Source organism: Argopecten irradians, chromosome 8 (assembly GCF_041381155.1).
Source record: "Argopecten irradians isolate NY chromosome 8, Ai_NY, whole genome shotgun sequence".
NCBI lineage: Eukaryota > Metazoa > Mollusca > Bivalvia > Pectinida > Pectinidae > Argopecten > Argopecten irradians.
Window position 1 is genome coordinate 10,404,537 of NC_091141.1, and position 16,919 is coordinate 10,421,455.

Consider the following 16,919-nt stretch of genomic DNA (forward strand, 5'->3'; position numbering starts at 1 on the left):
TTTCTCTAGGGCGAAGCCAGCCCTCGAGAAAATAACTCTTTCCAGGGAGACAATTCTAGATGTATCCCGACACATAGGGACATAATTATTTTATTATACCGAACAAAATTAAAAGAAAAAAAATCTCTGTTAAAAGAACCCATGAAGATATTTCCCGACAACAACGTTGCTAAATTCGTTGGGCTAAAAAAAAAAAAAAAAAAAAGGCAACAGCGTTGCCATTGTTGGTTGACGTTGCAGATGGCGTCAACTTCCGGTCACATGTGGAGCATCGAAGGGGCTATTTCCCTGGGGTTATTTCCCTCGGGGGTTATTAAGTTTAATCCAATCAGAACATTTTAAGTGAAAGCGAGGTATAATAATCTTAAATATGTTAATACTGGTGTTGCGCAATAAATGAATACATTAAAAAGAAGATCCGCACGTGACCGGAATTAGACGTCGTCCGCCACGTCAATCAAAAATGGCAATGCTGTCGATTATAGTTTGCAGTAGCAGCGTTATTGGGAAATATCTGTATGAGTCCTTTTACCAGAGATTAAGAGTTTGTTGATGTTGAACATAACAGATTTATGGATATATTTTAATTTTGTTCCATATAATAAAATATTAAATGCCTATAAATCGGGATTCATCTAGCAGCATTGTCTCCCCTTCGCCCTCGAGAAAACTCTTTCCAGGGAGACAATTCCAGATATATCCCTCCATAGAGGACCATAATTGTAGCTTATTCAGATAGTCTGTGACTGCACACAGAATAAACTGATTTTAGGTATGTTTCCTACATTTACTAATTCTTAGATCAAACTTTTCATGTGATATTCACTTATTAATAAATTAAATAATTAAAACACGACACACGAGCACATATATATAGTTTTGTTTACATATGCAGTGTACTTACCTCTTCTGTAAGTGATTCAACTTTATCGTCTCCTGAAAAAGAAAGCAATAACTACAATAAAATATGAAGAAAGTGTTTTTATGAATGGACGATATAGACCATGAAACAAAATGCATGGTAAGCTATAAGGGAGTTGTTGAAGTCATATATTACTACGTTGGTTTGTATTGGACATTCTAATGCTATGTAATACCCACGGAACCAGCGTGTTTAATGCTAATTTGATGCATTAAGAAACGTTGATGTTTAAGGGGTCCAACAGTGCTACCTGTATGTAAGTGGATAAAGACGAAATATCGCCAATGCTTTTTTTTTAAAGAATCTATGCTATAAAATTTTCAACAAAAATTAAATTTAACATGTTGTAAATTTAACACACACAGACTTGAAGTTCCATTTACAAGAGTCTGGTAAGGACAGCAGACAGACAATCACGGAAAAAGAACGTACCTGTCTCTTTATACGACGATTTCCTCCTCTTCAGCACCGACTCATTTGTCCCAAGCACCTTGCTAGCAACACTGGACATTTTCCACCAGAAATGTTTATTTATTTCATCATCAAATTGGTATTTACCTTTTGTATTCGATCTCTCTCTTGCTTCAGTGAAAACGAAATTCAATCCAGCAAGAAAAAAGTTTATTGTAAGGATGGTAGCGATAGTTATATAGACTCCCAGTATGATAGTTAGACCTATATTTTCATTTACAATGATCTCCCTGAAGTGTATCATTCCTATCATTATTCGGAACAAATAAAGAAATGTAGTTTGGAAGTCTTTGAATCCTGGTTCAATGTAGCCGTAAATCAAGTAAATCAGACAGGAGAATGCAACTATGCATAAAATGGCAATAGTTGAAAAGTTCAGGACCTCCGAGCGAAACATGGAGATGGCCGTCCTCATAAGATGCAGATAGTAATTAAATGATAACGGTTTCAATAAATTCAGTATGGCGATGAAGCAAACACTGCCGATGAACATTCTATACAAAATATCCAACATCTCCACCATTTCGAACGACACGAAGAAGCCTATTGAAACAATTACAAAGAAATCATTATTTGAACGGAATAATGATGAATGTACTACATACAGCAATATACTAATATCAAATGACATAATTACATTTCAAAATTTGATCTAAAACTGTAATCAAAGAAGACATATAGTTATCAAGTTGATACGATGATAAGATGAGAAAACGTTCATATTTTATTTAAAATGTCGATCTCTTTGAGATAATTGAAAATACCATTATGTCTCACGACATGGAACAAAGTGTACATATCGGAAACATCGTAATATTTATCTCTGTGTGCTTTAAATCAATAAAATGCATTGAGATTTAATAGATGCATACTAAAAATAATTTCAAACAACATATTCAGAAGTATAATACAATACTATTGAACATCCTATACTCTTCCATCACTACACCCTGGACTATCTCATAGTAAAATGGGCAAAGAACAGGTAATTGTCTTGAGTAATCAAAGCCGATAACGGTAAAAGGCGTCGCTTTCTCTGTAGTCTTCAAAGGAAATCTTTGCTGGCTTGTGATTGGTCAAATGAGCTGAGCTGCCTTCAATTTCACATGAGATAGTCCAGGTGTAGAGATCGTAAGTGATCGAACCCTGGAGTATCGAGGATGATGAACGTATATTAAAAAGAATGGCTTATAAATTCTAATCGGAAGTCTTTCATTAATAATTCTGGAAATAATTTCTGCTTACCTGCTTTTCAATAATTGACAATATATTTGATAAGAAAACTTAGGTAAGTTATAAATTAAATTATAAAAATTTGATTTGAATACATTAAGACACTATTTAAATTCGATTTACTGCTCATAGTCAGCCTATATAACGATAATACTTTCTGTTTGATGTTTTAATGGATGGCAGTATACATATAGAGCAAAGAAGTAATTTTCAAAGTGTCGACAAAATATATAGAACTTTAGACATACCTATATCGTTGAATACTCTCTCTATTGCATCAATGGTACGATCAATCCTGAGAATAAATACAGATATTGCCGCTAAGGATAATGTTATCTCCAAAATTGTTATCCAAGTACTCAGCGTGGTCAGACAATAACACTTAGTCTTAATAACGGATATCACCAGCAGTACAATTCTGACACACACGATCACTACGAATATCACCTGGAAGATAAGCACCAAGTAATCCAGGGATCCAACATAGGGGTATAAGTTGGATGTTGTTTTATGAATTTTCATGAAAACTCCCCCAAACGACGGAAACTCGAACACAACCTTAATATGACTAAAAAGCATGTCGTCCCCATTTAAAAAGACGCCATCCACAAAAAGTGCACGTGTCTTGTCATCAATCCACGTCTGATCACGTAGTCGGTTGATGGTGTTGAGAGCGAGTTTATGTGTATGACCAATGTCTCTCACGTATCCGCCGCCATCATAACTATCCACCAGGCCTATATGATAAAGAGATTCAGTCTCTGTGTCTGTCTTGTACGTGTAAGCATACTGGTCATCGTCAATCTCGTTGAAGCACGCGGTGTTGTAATTTGCCCAACCAATACAGTAAGTGTTGCGATCTTCTGTCTCTGAGGCCATTTCTGGTGGACACCTCGTCAACCAAGGCTGCATCATACTAGGTATGTTACAAGAACCTGTAAAACAGAGATTATCCACACCTAAGTAAAAATAGACGAGGTGAAGCTTTTTGGGTATGGCAACCATCAACCAGCTACAATATCAAAATTTTGTGTACAAAAGACTATATTAGCCATCTTTTAATTTGATAGACTGCAATATTTCGAGCATATTGCTTAAAAGGAGCAATCAGTTTGGAAAAAAATGCAATACCCCCGCCAAATAATCGATAAGCATCGACTTTTAATCTTAATCTAAGACTTTTTGGCTTTTATGTATATGTATATCTAGCAATTGCCAGTCACATGAAAAACTCTTTGTTACTTTAGCATATCTACACAAGCCTTCTTAGAACTCACTAACCTTGAACTCTTGCCTGTCGTAGTCTGATTAGACCAAGGCGGTAAAACTGATCGGCAGACTGCTGCTCATTTGACGTCATAATATCGTTATTGTAATGTTTGAAAGGGAATAAGTTGTCGATGAGAGACTTTTCCAACCAATTCCAAACCTCCGCTACTGTCTTTGGCTAAATATAGAAAATAATACATTTTGGTACATTTGTAACATCTTAGAGACAAGGCTAATGTGATGTTTGGGAAAAACTATCTGACGAGTAACAGAATAATCAATACTGTTTGTTTTATATTTTACAATTGTTATCTGCCATTGCGGGTAGTTATTGATTGTGACGTCAAGTATTTCCGAGGATAACTATATAGCTTTCAAAATAACCTGAGTTGCGCTCACAAAATGATGACGTCACAATGGATACCTACTCGAAAAGGGGGTAACACTGTACAATGTAACAATGAACTGTGATACAACTCTTTATAGTGCTTTTATTATACAGTTTATATCTTTATTGGTACACTACATAAACATATACGGAAACTATCTGGAATATTTTAGAATGCCTAAACCGAATAAATAGATTCCACAGATTCCAGTTTCAAACGTTTTAAATATGCTAGCAATGATTGATGACTCCATGAATAAATCGTTTTAAAATATATATGCACATGTGATCTTTAAACAAAAAACAGCTGGTTCTAGAAAAGATATAAAATCATGAAATAAGACACACACCAATCCACTTAAATGTCGTCCTCGGTACTCCATGAGTTACTTTCACTGTCGTTATATCCACCCCTGGACTATCTCATTTAAAAACTAAAGGCAGTTCAAGAGAAAAAAAAACCTGACCAATAACATGCCAGCAAAAGTTCCTTTGAAGATATGCTATATCCAGGGGTTGCGACTGTGAAAATGACCCATGGGACGTCAAGGATGCTTAAATGTTCTATTCTTGTGTGTCGATTATAACGATAAAGATGATAATGTCGTTTTCCTACTTACAGCCGAATTAGAACTGATTTTGTTTCCTAGAGCGACATTCTGGTGGTACGCCATTGTCGCTTGGTTGTGAGAACATATGATGGCGACAATGAAAATGTAGAGGAAATGTAACAGCCAGCTGAGAATGACGCTGTTTAGACGTTTATCTAGTCGACATCTTCGCCTTCTTTCGTGGAGATCTGCCTTTTCTGATCCTCCAACTTTCGGTGAAGTTACGTAAGATGTGTCCAGGTACCAGTCACCTTTAAATACAGAGCGCGACAGATAAAGAAATATAGATAGGGAAATTTGTATTCTCATTTAAAAAAACAAAGCTTTTCTTTCTAGATCAACTTATCACAGACTATTAAGGTTTGTTCATGATTGCATTCTTAGCATTCTATGCATCAATCGCCCATGATCAGTCGTGTTCAAATGCATCAAAGACGTTATTTATAGACATGATTTATCACTAGATTTAACGGGGGCGATACTTTTAAGAAGTTGACAAATATCTTAAAGGATCGTCCTGGACGTTTGCAATGGGCGGTTTTAATTAGATGATGGAATTTGGGATAGATGCTTGATTGTTATATGAAGATAACAACACAATTAAGTAATAGTGACCTTTTTAATATGCAATACTCTAATTAATACCAACTATATCATGCAGTTCTATATCTGACATACCGTGTGCTTTTCTCATACTGTCAGAGGAGGGAATTTCGGTCATAGTTCTTTGAGCTGCCCCGGTACACAACATCGTCATAACAATCGCCATGCATGCAGCCTGTGATAAAATATCAACACGAGTCGTCCCATCAGGGAGTTCCAAAGAAGAATTTATGTTACAAACATATAATTCAATTTTTCTTGCAACAAGCATTTTCATGTGACCAAAAGTTTACTTTTATCAGCTCATACAAGGAAAACATGGCGTCGCCATTTGTAAAGTCGCTTCTGATTGGGCGTAATGATTTCATCGACAAAAGAGTCCCAATATGAATTTTTTTTATGAATAATAAGGATTAATGTAAAAGTAAAACACGAGGAATATTAACAAGTTTAAGGATTAACTTGAGTATATGTTTATGTTACGGAGATGTCTGAGTGTACTCTGAATTAACTGCGAATCTATTCAAGTTAATCCTTAAATATATCAATATTGATCACAGTTTACTTTACAACTTTTCAAATTATTTCTTGGCTAAAAACATCTAAGTTGGGGCAATAACAATTTCAGTATTTTCTATATATTGATTCAGCAAAAGTTCTGGTCCTTTTTTCACATGTCAAACTTGTAACGATAGTATAAAAATACAGAGATAAAGTGTTTCCTTGTTCAACGCCTCGTTCGATAAACATCTTAACCATGTCCATTGCTCGGAGTAAATCTTGAACAGTTGATTAGGTCCAACGCGTTAAAGTTAGCAATGCTAAAACATGCATTTAAGATAAAAAAATATAACGGAAAAAATACTTTTTAAAAATTGTTTCAGAGACACCCCCCGGTAATACAGTGTCGTATCCAAGTCATTTTTCGTCTGTTCTGCTTGGTTACCTTCCACTGACCATCCACCTATATATCTTGACACACATGCGACGTTCTTAACATAACTTGCCTTGTCAGCTTTAACTTTAAATGATTTTTTGAATAAATACACTTTCTATTGAATCAATAACCAATTCCATCTAAGTCAAAATTAATGAAACATCATTTGATTCCAAGACATTTCTATGTTCTAGTGTATTTCTTGTACGACCTGTATGAATATGTTTTGTTAATCCAAAATAAGTTTATTCAAGTATGATTTTATACATGAAATGACTTTTATTTTCGTCTATACGATTGCTCGGAAAATGTTTTAATATGCAAAGTAATGAATTGTGATTTTGTTATGTGACTGTCTATCTACACGTGACACTTCACTGATCACTTTTCAGTAACAAGATCGCTAAAGTTCTGAAACGAATACCATTACCTTGAAAGGTTCCATGATGAAGATGCTTAGTATAATTCCAACAAAAAACGACATCATCCAATCCACAGTTACGTCCCTTCCCCATTCCAAGGAATACAGCATTGTGAAGAAACCTCCAGAAGCAATGCCCAGGAATATAATGCCATAGGCAATAAAAACAGACCACCACGGTAAACAGTTTTCTTTTTCTTTCTGGCCACTGTTTGACCGCCTCATTTCATTTCTACATTTCCTGTATTTGAATATATACACAACTACGAAAGAAGGTAGAATAGTAATAAGAAATGAAAGGAATCCCACATATATTTGTTTGCAGTTTAATCTGATTGGTCCGAGTGTGACAGACCGACTGTCGTCACTTGACGACCGAAAAAACATAGCGGATGTTATCATAGAGAGAAACAAAATGGCGGCGAGGAGCCAGAGCCTCTGCACGCGGGTGAATCTGCTGAAGCTTGGACGCTTTGGGAGAGAGAACCACAAATTTTCATCGAACATGTAACGCGTACTAACATCAACAAAAACAGCATCCATGTCGACCAAAGATTCATCTATCATGTGTAGAGTCCTGGATACAAGTGCGTCGTCCGTATCCATGGAGAGCCATTTACCGCATCCAAACACATATCTGTCAATAGAAGATATCACCTTTTTTGTTTCACATCATGTTTTGTTTGGTCTTTTGAAAGTAGAAATAAGAACAAAATCGACGTCGACTTTAGCACCAACATCTGAAAATTAGTTGCAAATATCACGACGACTACGTTGACGATGACGATTATGAAAAATACATACTTTCACATTTTAACATTAAAACTTTATTACATTTACATTTTTGCTGTGATTGTAACGGGAAAACGAATTTATATATATTAAAATATAAATCAGAATACATAAGTCAAAGCGACAGATTTGTCTAGGTTTGTCCTTCCACTGTATATTTGATGGGATGGGGGAGATTCACTAACATTATTTTTACTTTTAATATGTTTTGTTAAAAATTAAACCATACCGGATTTGTTCGTAGATGACTGAAATAGGCTCTGCCTGATGCCAAATCCACTTGCTTTTTACAATAAAATTTGCTGAAATTGAATAATGCAGATACAAACCTTTCGTTGTCCATGCCATCACAAACAATGATTTTATTGAGCAACCATCTTGGTGAAGACCCTACGTTGTCATGCCAGACCTTGACGGATTGTATCGGGCCAAGGTAGTTCTCTGTTGCCATTACAAAGTGTGAAGTTGATCCACGACCGAAATTCTACATAACAAATGATTTCATATTCACCTTCATGTGTTTTGCTTTTTTGAAAAGAAGGCGGGATTCAAATGCAAGAAATCGTTTGTTTTTATAAAAACATACACGCCGTAGAGAAAAATTATACACGTACCATTAGAAAAAAAATCCAATTATACATCCACTAAATCAATTATAGTTACTCGCCCTTACCAAAAAAAATGTCTGTCATACAGATAATTTTGTTCATCTGTAAATATTCCGTACCATGGTCCGTACAGAAAAAATGTCATTCGTATGCAATTTATTAGTTACACGTTTCTTCCACTGATTTCATATATAGTATTGTTCAATACTTTAATGTTATTTTTAAAACTTGCTTCCTTCATGACGCCTAAAATATTATCGTGCATTTTATAAGTGAAAGTGAACTCACCTTTCGGCGCCCGTCTACTAGGATGCGTGGTCCGGACTCTGCAAACTCGCCTATCATATTGATATAAACCGTCGCTGTCAAACGTTTGGAGGAACTCAAACCAGTCGCAACAGCGAAGTAGTACAGAAAGATATGTCCAGGTCTATTATCTATCAAGGGGAGATAATTCCACTGCAAAGGTAAGTAATTAAACAATTTAACTAATAATGATATGATAATTTCTTCATTATGAAATATCAAAATGCAAAAACATAACCATGTCCATATTTAAAAAGGAGTCGTACCATTCCTTGTCAAATATGGTTTAGATATGTTGACCTTTTGTTAAATTGAATACGTATAACATAAACACCCCTTTTTTGAATTCGTTTAACTAGAACATGACGTTTTTGATTTCGTATCACTCGAACTTACATTTTTGATTATTATATAACATTTCCGTCGAGTTAACAGACTAATTCTTAAAATAAACATGTATATGAGAGTATAGATAGCGATGTTATACGTTAAAACCGTTAATAACGAGCACGCTAATGTTGTGAACCACAAAACCTGTGACGTCAGCAGATCCTGCGGACATGGTTCATGTATTGGCTCTGGCGCTCTATCTTTCTATACGACTCTGAACTGCACGGACGTGTTGCAAATTGGGTGAGTTTCTCACGGTAGCTATTGATTATATTTATTAATGTAGATGCTTTGTTTGTAGATAATATGTTGTGAACCACCGTTTACAATAGATTCATTGTTATAACATAGTAGTTTTCATCCTCCGTCAAGGTTCCTCCAATATATTTGTAATATGTGTATAGCGAATTATGCTTATATTGAAGTAATTTCCACCAAAGGTTCGTTATAATCGTGTCTCATTGTAGAATTATAATGAATATAATTTGACCTATTGGCATTGTAAATTAGGTTTAGTAGGTACCTACCAGTTCTGCATCGGATCTATCAAGTCCCCGTAACACCAGTGTTAGCAGTATAAAGAGTATAAGTACTGCTATAATGGTGACGAGTACGTGAGGCGTGGAGGCCAGTCTTTCTCCGAAATTCAGGAAAATGGCGTCAAACGCTATAGGAGTTGGAGGTATCAGTAATGTACTGGCGGAGAACGAACCAAAGAAGTTCGACTTGAAGTTCACCTTACCCGTACTTCCAGATGTAATCTGTAGGTGAAAAGTCATGATTGAAACTGTGATCAATCTTTAGATATCTTTTTTAATAATATTTGTTATTATTGTGATATTTTGCAAGTTAGAAATCAGAATCAAATTATATTATCATCTTTAACATGATTGATTTAGTGTGAATGGTTTTACGATCTATTAGAGACCAAGTTTATTAAAAAATGCTTCACCGCTTTTAATGCATGCGCAGTAGTAATACTGCATTCCATATAGAAGATAGTGCCATTATTTTTTTTAATATTTTTATCTTGAAATAAAATTAGAAGCTGAAACCTTTCCATAGTTGTAATGGTGTAAAGTAAGTAAATTTTGTAACCCAAAAATACCTATTCGTCTGTTCCTGTTTCTGTTGATAGAGTAAAAATATCATTTGTCAGTGGTGTAGCATCGTCTTGGTAATAGGTAAAACATCTAAGACAATGATATATAAATACCTTAAGATCAGATGTTTTCTGCCAGGTCTGTGACGCCGTATCGAAGAAACGGAGATCGACCCCCACTACCCTTTGAGTTAGTGTCTGTGCTGTAAAAAAAGACACGTCGATATGTTAATAATCATATTCAAGATATCTTAAAGTTACCGTCTACCCTAACGGTAAGGCGTTAGAATATATACTTCATACTCTCACTACTTCATCGTAAAAGGCGCCTAAATTTAGGATATTATTGATTTTTTTCTTTGCACCTCCGCCCATGTGAAGAAGGCACTGGGTTCTTTCTAGCTGCCATAATGCAGCTCAAAAGACTTCTAGACCGATAAGGGTGTCGTTTTTAGAGCTAATATTACTGCTAATGGAGCAGAGAAATGTTTGTGTAAACCATTATGAAAACGTCTGTATACGACTTATCTTACTTGCTTGATATCACTTACCTACTAGGCAATAAAACTGAACTGTTTAAAATACCAAATTCACAGCCATTATTTTTTCATTTGTAAATATGATTGACTTTTCGCAGGGAAATTATACGACAAGTTTACAAATTATAAATTTGACATCTTATGAGTGGTAAAGTAGATATTAAGAATGGTCGTTAGGTTTCTTTTGGACACAATAATGTATATAAATGCATGCATACGCTTAAAATAATTCGAAACCTACAAAAAAAAGTATAGAAAATTATGCCCTAGTGATTTTCTGATGCAGTGCTCCTCTTCGACATACAGTTTAGGGACCATTTCCTTCCCGGCCGAAAGGTAGGCCGGGTACGTATATTCGTTCTAGGTTCTGTGTACAGGTCGAACACACCATAATCTATATAATTAGTATATAAAAGTGATATTGTCTGTTCCAACTCAGGGCTCAAGCAAAAGTTCCATACTCTTACAAGGAGATAAACATGAATAGGGTACAGTGTACGACACGTCGCATATATAGGGAGGCCGCCCTTGGTTGTTTATAGGACGATGCATCGGTGTTTTGTTGACGTACCTATTACTTAGCTAAGATCGTTAGTAAGGCAAAACGGATCCGTGTAAAAATATTATTTTTATCCTCCATAAAATTATATTTGAGAATGAAATGTGATAGGAAAATTCGAACGTCTAGTTTGGTGTAATAGTGGGTGAATTATGATATATAATACATCATCGATATCTTCTTTTTCTAGAAAATCTGGCATATATATAGTTATACTCACATGTGTCTCTCTTAGCAATCGTGGAATCAGGAACTGCAATATTAATTTTTAGATTTTATTGGATTTTAAAAAAATCGGAGGAAGATTTTGATGCTATGACAAAACGGAACAGTAATGCTAAAATTAAATCTATTTGACACTGCAAAATACTATATTTTTTCATGATCAATCCATATATTAGACAAAAAATGTTAGCTTTTAGATGTGCTTTATGTAGTTGGGAGTTACTGTGGCTTTGACACTAGAGTTTTCTCTGACAATTATATGTTGATTTCACAAATTGTCATAATCAAGTGTCGAACGTCATGTTTGATTATCATTTAGATACGCTTTAATATATTTCAGTATTCACATTCCGATGCATCCATTTATAACACCTACCCTGGCACTGTGTAAGAATAACCAAGGGACTGGTATCAACTGTACCCTCTACAGAAATAGACAGCACACCATCTCTGTAAGTCTTCTCCAACCAAAAAGGCCTGTACTTCGTCACACGATTCAGACCAGTGGTTTTTATATAGAAGTCAAAATGGCTGGCGGACGGTTTTTCTCCGTGATCTTTTCCGTATACCGCACACGGCCCCGTCCCTGGTAGTCTCAGCATTGCAATAGCCGCTGTTTTTTCCGATGTGAATGTCACCACAGTTAAGTAGGAACCTCTTTCAGTCTGAAGTTCCTGAACGTTTTCCCACTCCGCTGCCGGTATCTCGTCGACACCCGGTTTCTCGGCGACGCTCAATGTCATTGGGTCCTCGCTGTCTACGTAGTTGACACGGTCGTTGTTGTCGTGGTACATCCCAATCGTCAACACACCTGAGTTTATAGATACATCTGAACTCCTACTAGTGTGATAGGGATTTTCCTTGTACGTCAGCATCTGGTGGATAGTTAAGACGAATTTATAATCTCGTACTTGTAATGTTGTGCTAGTACAATTGTGAAATTTAAATCTCAAAAATGAGATATTTATGAAAGAAAAAAAGGACATAAGACTGAATACTTACAATTAGTTTGACCTTTTCCTCTGCCAGTGTCTTCTGAAGTGTTCCCCACTGGGGTAGGGTAACGCCACCGACATCAGTCGACAGATCAGGAAGCTCATCGCCACTTTCCTTTTTGCAATTTGCATACACGTTAGAATATGAATTGTTGTAGTCCTCGTCAGAGTCTAACACCTTCTTTATCATCGCCACTGTGGTTGTCTCGACCTTGGAGAAACTCTCCGATACATTCTGATAAAATAATTTCATACGAATTACGGTAAAACAATTCTTTGCACAAGGAGAAATAATTCAGATGAAAAGGTGACTAGGTATAAAACAGAAGATAACAATAAGTATGGAGAACAATACTATAATGATAATCAACAAAGAAATTGAAATTAAGGTTTTGTTAGCATCCATAATGTAAGTCGTAATTACATAAAAGCTTTATTAAATACATTTATCTTTCTCAAAATATATAATTTCTCACATATACAACTGGAACCAGTCATACAAACTCCTTTAACACGTTTTAATCCAGTTACTTATAACTAATCACCATCGAATGTATTGTATTGAGCAAAGATAATGTTAGTGTTTAAACAGTTCCTAAACGCCTTCTGGTGACAAATGAATATACAAAAACTGTATTATGTACCTTTAAAATTATATGTGCCATAATAGGGCGAAAAATTATTTTCAACTCTTCTTTGTACTTGTAAAATAAAAACTTATGCATTGCTATTAATGCAATTATCAAAATATTGATAAATGGTGGTGAATAACATATTAACAGCTGTTTTTTATTCGTGAGTATGACAATTACGGCACATATAACTTTAAGGTATCAATGATATTGAAAATTAATCTGTATTTGTGTGTACCTGCAAAGGCATTGTTTGGAAAACCAAGAAAATAAAAATTGTCGAAGAAACCGTTACACCTGTAAGTATATGATATAAGGTACATACCTGACATATTCCTGTACAGGTGTGTGATAAAGACGATACCCTATCGGTCAGTTTGAGAAATTCTGAAGTGGAAAAAAAAATCAAAGAAAAAAATAAAATGATTTAAGTTAAAAGTATACGAGTGTTCAATATCAGTATATAATTTGTATTTTGTAAATAAATTAATTCAGAGTACATAGTTATACAACAAAAATCGGGTCAATATCTAGGTTACCGTGACAGCATAAATGATTACCGACGTGTAGAATAGAACATTTTAGTGAACATTGCTGTAATTTATGATACATGTAAGTGTTGTTTTAAATGTTAGGTTTTCAATTAAATAAGGACTTTATCTAGATACACAACAGTACCAGTCTAACTACACACACGTTTCTTTATGACATGCATGTTGCTCGTCAGTGTTTATTAGAGCATATGCGGTGATGACGTATGTTGTCAAGAGTCAAATTCTGACTATGGCGATTGTACAACTGTAAAAAATAGACATCTTTGTTTTATTCTCTCTCTTAGAAATTCCCGAGAATTTATTAACTATTTTCAGTAATATTTTTATGAGATCAAATATTATCTTACGTATTTGGACGTTATAAGCGAGTTAGGTAAACCTTGAGGACATTAACTGGGTCTATCACATGTTTCTTTGACACTTACTGCACATACTACACCACATAATAAGAATATTTTCTAATTTATTGTTTAATATAACCTCATGAAATCTAGTCGACGTTAATCTACTTCACCTTTCGGATTACATTTTTTGAACAAAAAAGGAATTGATTTAATTTGCTTACCTTCTGTAATCTCCTTATTTTGTTCCGCTGACCCGTTTAGGGAAGTTGTGACTCTGAGGTTACTTTCCATAATACTCGCAACATATATCTGTACGATAGAAAGGGTTGACAAAGCCACGAAAGATATGATATTGATCACCCCAAAAATAAAACGTATATAATGTTATAAAATTTACGATTGAAACCGAAACAATAAAAGAAGGCCAAACACTCGTTACAAGACGATTTATGATATTGTATAGCTGATGATTTGCTTGCATATTTATATTTTGCTTTGTACTTCAATAGATAGATCTTGATACTTTAACTCGTTGAACTTGACTATAACGACTCCAAAGCAGTATAAATCTCTTCATAAATCTCTTCATGGGACAGCAAATAAAAGTCAGCGCGATAATGTCCCACTTAATAGTAGTCAAATATGTATTAATAGACAGATTACCTATCCAAAGATAACTTTTTTAAATTCGGTCTTTCTCCAAATTTGATTTTAATGCTTTTCTTTTGTGAAATTGGTGGGCAATGGACTATATATCCTGTATTTAAAGAAGGTAGTTGATTATGTCAAAATTAAATAAAAAGATTAAAAAGATAATAATTCACCAGCTGAGCAGATATGTCTTTATCCGGAGTAAGTGTGTTGAGAACGTTTAGTGTTGTTGTGATAGAGGTCGTTACACCGCTCACTGATGTACTCCCATTAGCTGCAGCATCTAAGTCAACAAGTCCTAATGACAAAACAAACACCGATAATGATATTTCAAAATACGTATTATTCAATGCAATTTGTATTTTGCTTTTAGGTTTTTAGATAGATTTTAGTGCTAACTGGTTAAAATGAATGTCCGAAGTGAGAGTGACATTGGGGGATTACGTTACAGTATAGTCAAAATCCATTTCAACTAAAAACAGAACCTTTTGATTAAGCGAATATTGAATACAGACCAATTAATACCGTTATTAATTAGATGCCATATACATTATACTCACTCTGATCAACACTTGGAGTTCCTGTTGGAGCTGTAAGTTTAGTTGTAGTGGACGCTGTAGTTGTAGTTGGCGTTGTTATAGTTGTAGTGGGCAATGTTGTAGTTGTAGTTTTATCTGCAACTGTTGTTTCAGCTACTGTTGTATCTGCAACTGTTGTTTCAGCTACTGTTGATCTGTATCTGCTACTGTTGTTTCAGCTACTGTTGTATCTGCTACTGTTGTTTCAGCTACTGTTGTATCTGCTACTGTTGTTTCAGCTACTGTAGTATCTGCAACGGTTGCTTCTGCTATTGTTGTATCTGCCACTGTTGTTTCAGCTACTGTAGTATCTGCAATTGCTACTGTTGTTTCAGCTACTGTATTATCTGCAAATGTTGCTTCTGCTATTGTTGTATCTGCGACTGTTGCTTCTGCTACTGTTGTATCTGCAACTGTTGTTTCTGCTACTGTTGTATCTGCAACTGGTGCTTCTGCTATCGTGGTATCGGCGACTGTTGCTTCTGCTACTGTTGTATCTGCAACTGTTGTTTCTGCGACTGTTGTATCTGCAACTGTTGCTTCTGCTATTGTTGTATCTGCAGCTGTTGCTTCTGCTATTGTTGTATCTGCGACTGTGGTTTCAGCTACCGTGGTATCTGCTATTGCTACTGTTGGATCAGCTACTGTAGTATCTGCAATTGTTGCCTCTGCTATTGTTGTATCTGCGACCGTTACTTCTGCTACTGTTGTTTCTGCAATTGTTGTATCTGCTACTGTTGTATCTGCAACTGTTGCTTCTGCTACTGTTGTATCTGCAACTGTTGCTTCTGCTACTGTTGTATCTGCAACTGTTGCTTCTGCTACTGTTGTATCTGCAACTGTTGCTTCTGCTATAGTTGTATCTGCAACCGTTGTCCCAGTTACTGTTGTATCTGCGTCTGTTGCTTCTGCTATAGTTGAATCGGCTATAGTTGTTGCCTCTGCAGTGGCATCTGTTGTTTGGCTTGCAGTAGTTGCTGATGAATACAAATAAAGCAAGGATTTTTTTTTATCTTCAGACGATTGCTGAAAAGGTATTTTCAACCAACAAATGTTCATTTGTAGAAACATCATTAAAATATCCTGAACTTCTGATGACAATTAATCTTAATAATGACCACATTTGTTATTCCTCTATGACTATTTGTTCTTTGTTTTCAATTGGATATTAATTTACATGTAAACAGAAACTGCTGGACAAAAATGGCTACTAACGACATATTGAGAACATATAAACGTGATATTGCACTGTTTTGTTTTGTTTTGTTTATTTAAGGATATATATTTTTGCTGATCATATCATCTTTTTCTGATTTTTGCCAGTAGTAATGTTTGACAAAAGGTTATGTAGCATCTGATTCCGGACTTCACATAGTGTTACCTGACCCGATCAAGAGATTCCACAACGCACACAAACCTGCAAGCACGTTCACAGTGATGTTGACCCCGTTTGACCCGAATGAACTTGTTCCCGTGCACTCGTACAATCCACTTTGGTAGTATTGAATGCCGTGTATGGTTAAAGATGGCGTTGATGGGGTGGAACCGACTATCCAAAGGCCATCTACGCCGACACTGAAGCCGTCCTGCTGCCAGGAGACTGTGTGGACAGCTGGCGTCGCTTCAATATTGCACACAAGAGTGACAGAGTCGCCTTCCGTCGGCGTGTACAATGTCAGCGGGGCTGTTACATTCGGAAGAGCTGTAACACAAGTGTTTGCCGTATGTTGTTGTAGCATTAGATCAATTGTAAATGGTGATTTTTTACAATACTTTACAGCACCAACCA

General features: G+C 35.5%; 2 protein-coding genes across 2 annotated transcripts; both read right to left on the reverse strand.

The window, feature by feature from the left end:
- Positions 1–1,301: 1,301 nt before the first annotated feature.
- Positions 1,302–14,196, reverse strand: LOC138328990 (polycystin family receptor for egg jelly-like). The gene is made up of 15 exons (XM_069275689.1): positions 14,123–14,196; positions 13,329–13,390; positions 12,379–12,606; positions 11,753–12,251; positions 11,372–11,404; positions 10,168–10,256; positions 9,479–9,712; positions 8,544–8,714; positions 7,977–8,131; positions 6,865–7,492; positions 5,573–5,672; positions 4,904–5,145; positions 3,908–4,073; positions 2,875–3,561; positions 1,302–1,936 (listed from the first exon to the last, which is right to left on the reverse strand). Exons 1-15 carry the CDS (start codon positions 14,190–14,192, stop codon positions 1,302–1,304), a joined length of 3,999 nt encoding a protein of 1,332 aa, XP_069131790.1. The 5' UTR covers positions 14,193–14,196.
- Positions 14,197–15,274: 1,078 nt separating this feature from the next.
- On the reverse strand, positions 15,275–16,350 carry LOC138328991 (mucin-22-like). Its single transcript, XM_069275690.1, has 2 exons — positions 16,308–16,350; positions 15,275–16,107 (listed from the first exon to the last, which is right to left on the reverse strand). Exons 1-2 carry the CDS (start codon positions 16,348–16,350, stop codon positions 15,275–15,277), a joined length of 876 nt encoding a protein of 291 aa, XP_069131791.1.
- Positions 16,351–16,919: the final 569 nt, after the last annotated feature.

Bases quoted from the DNA above. Each gene is read 5' to 3' on its own strand.
- LOC138328990 (XM_069275689.1), bottom strand. From the start codon at position 14,192: ATGGAAAGTAACCTCAGAGTCACAACTTCCCTAAACGGGTCAGCGGAA. The intron at 7,493-7,976 runs GTTTGTATCTGC...TTCTATTGACAG, and splicing joins GATGGCATGGACAACGAAAG to ATATGTGTTTGGATGCGGTA. The intron at 5,146-5,572 runs GTATGTCAGATA...CTGTATTTAAAG, and splicing joins CAGTATGAGAAAAGCACACG to GTGACTGGTACCTGGACACA.
- LOC138328991 (XM_069275690.1), bottom strand. From the start codon at position 16,350: ATGTCGTTAGTAGCCATTTTTGTCCAGCAGTTTCTGTTTACAT. The intron at 16,108-16,307 runs GTAAATTAATAT...TGTATTCATCAG, and splicing joins CCAGCAGTTTCTGTTTACAT to CAACTACTGCAAGCCAAACA.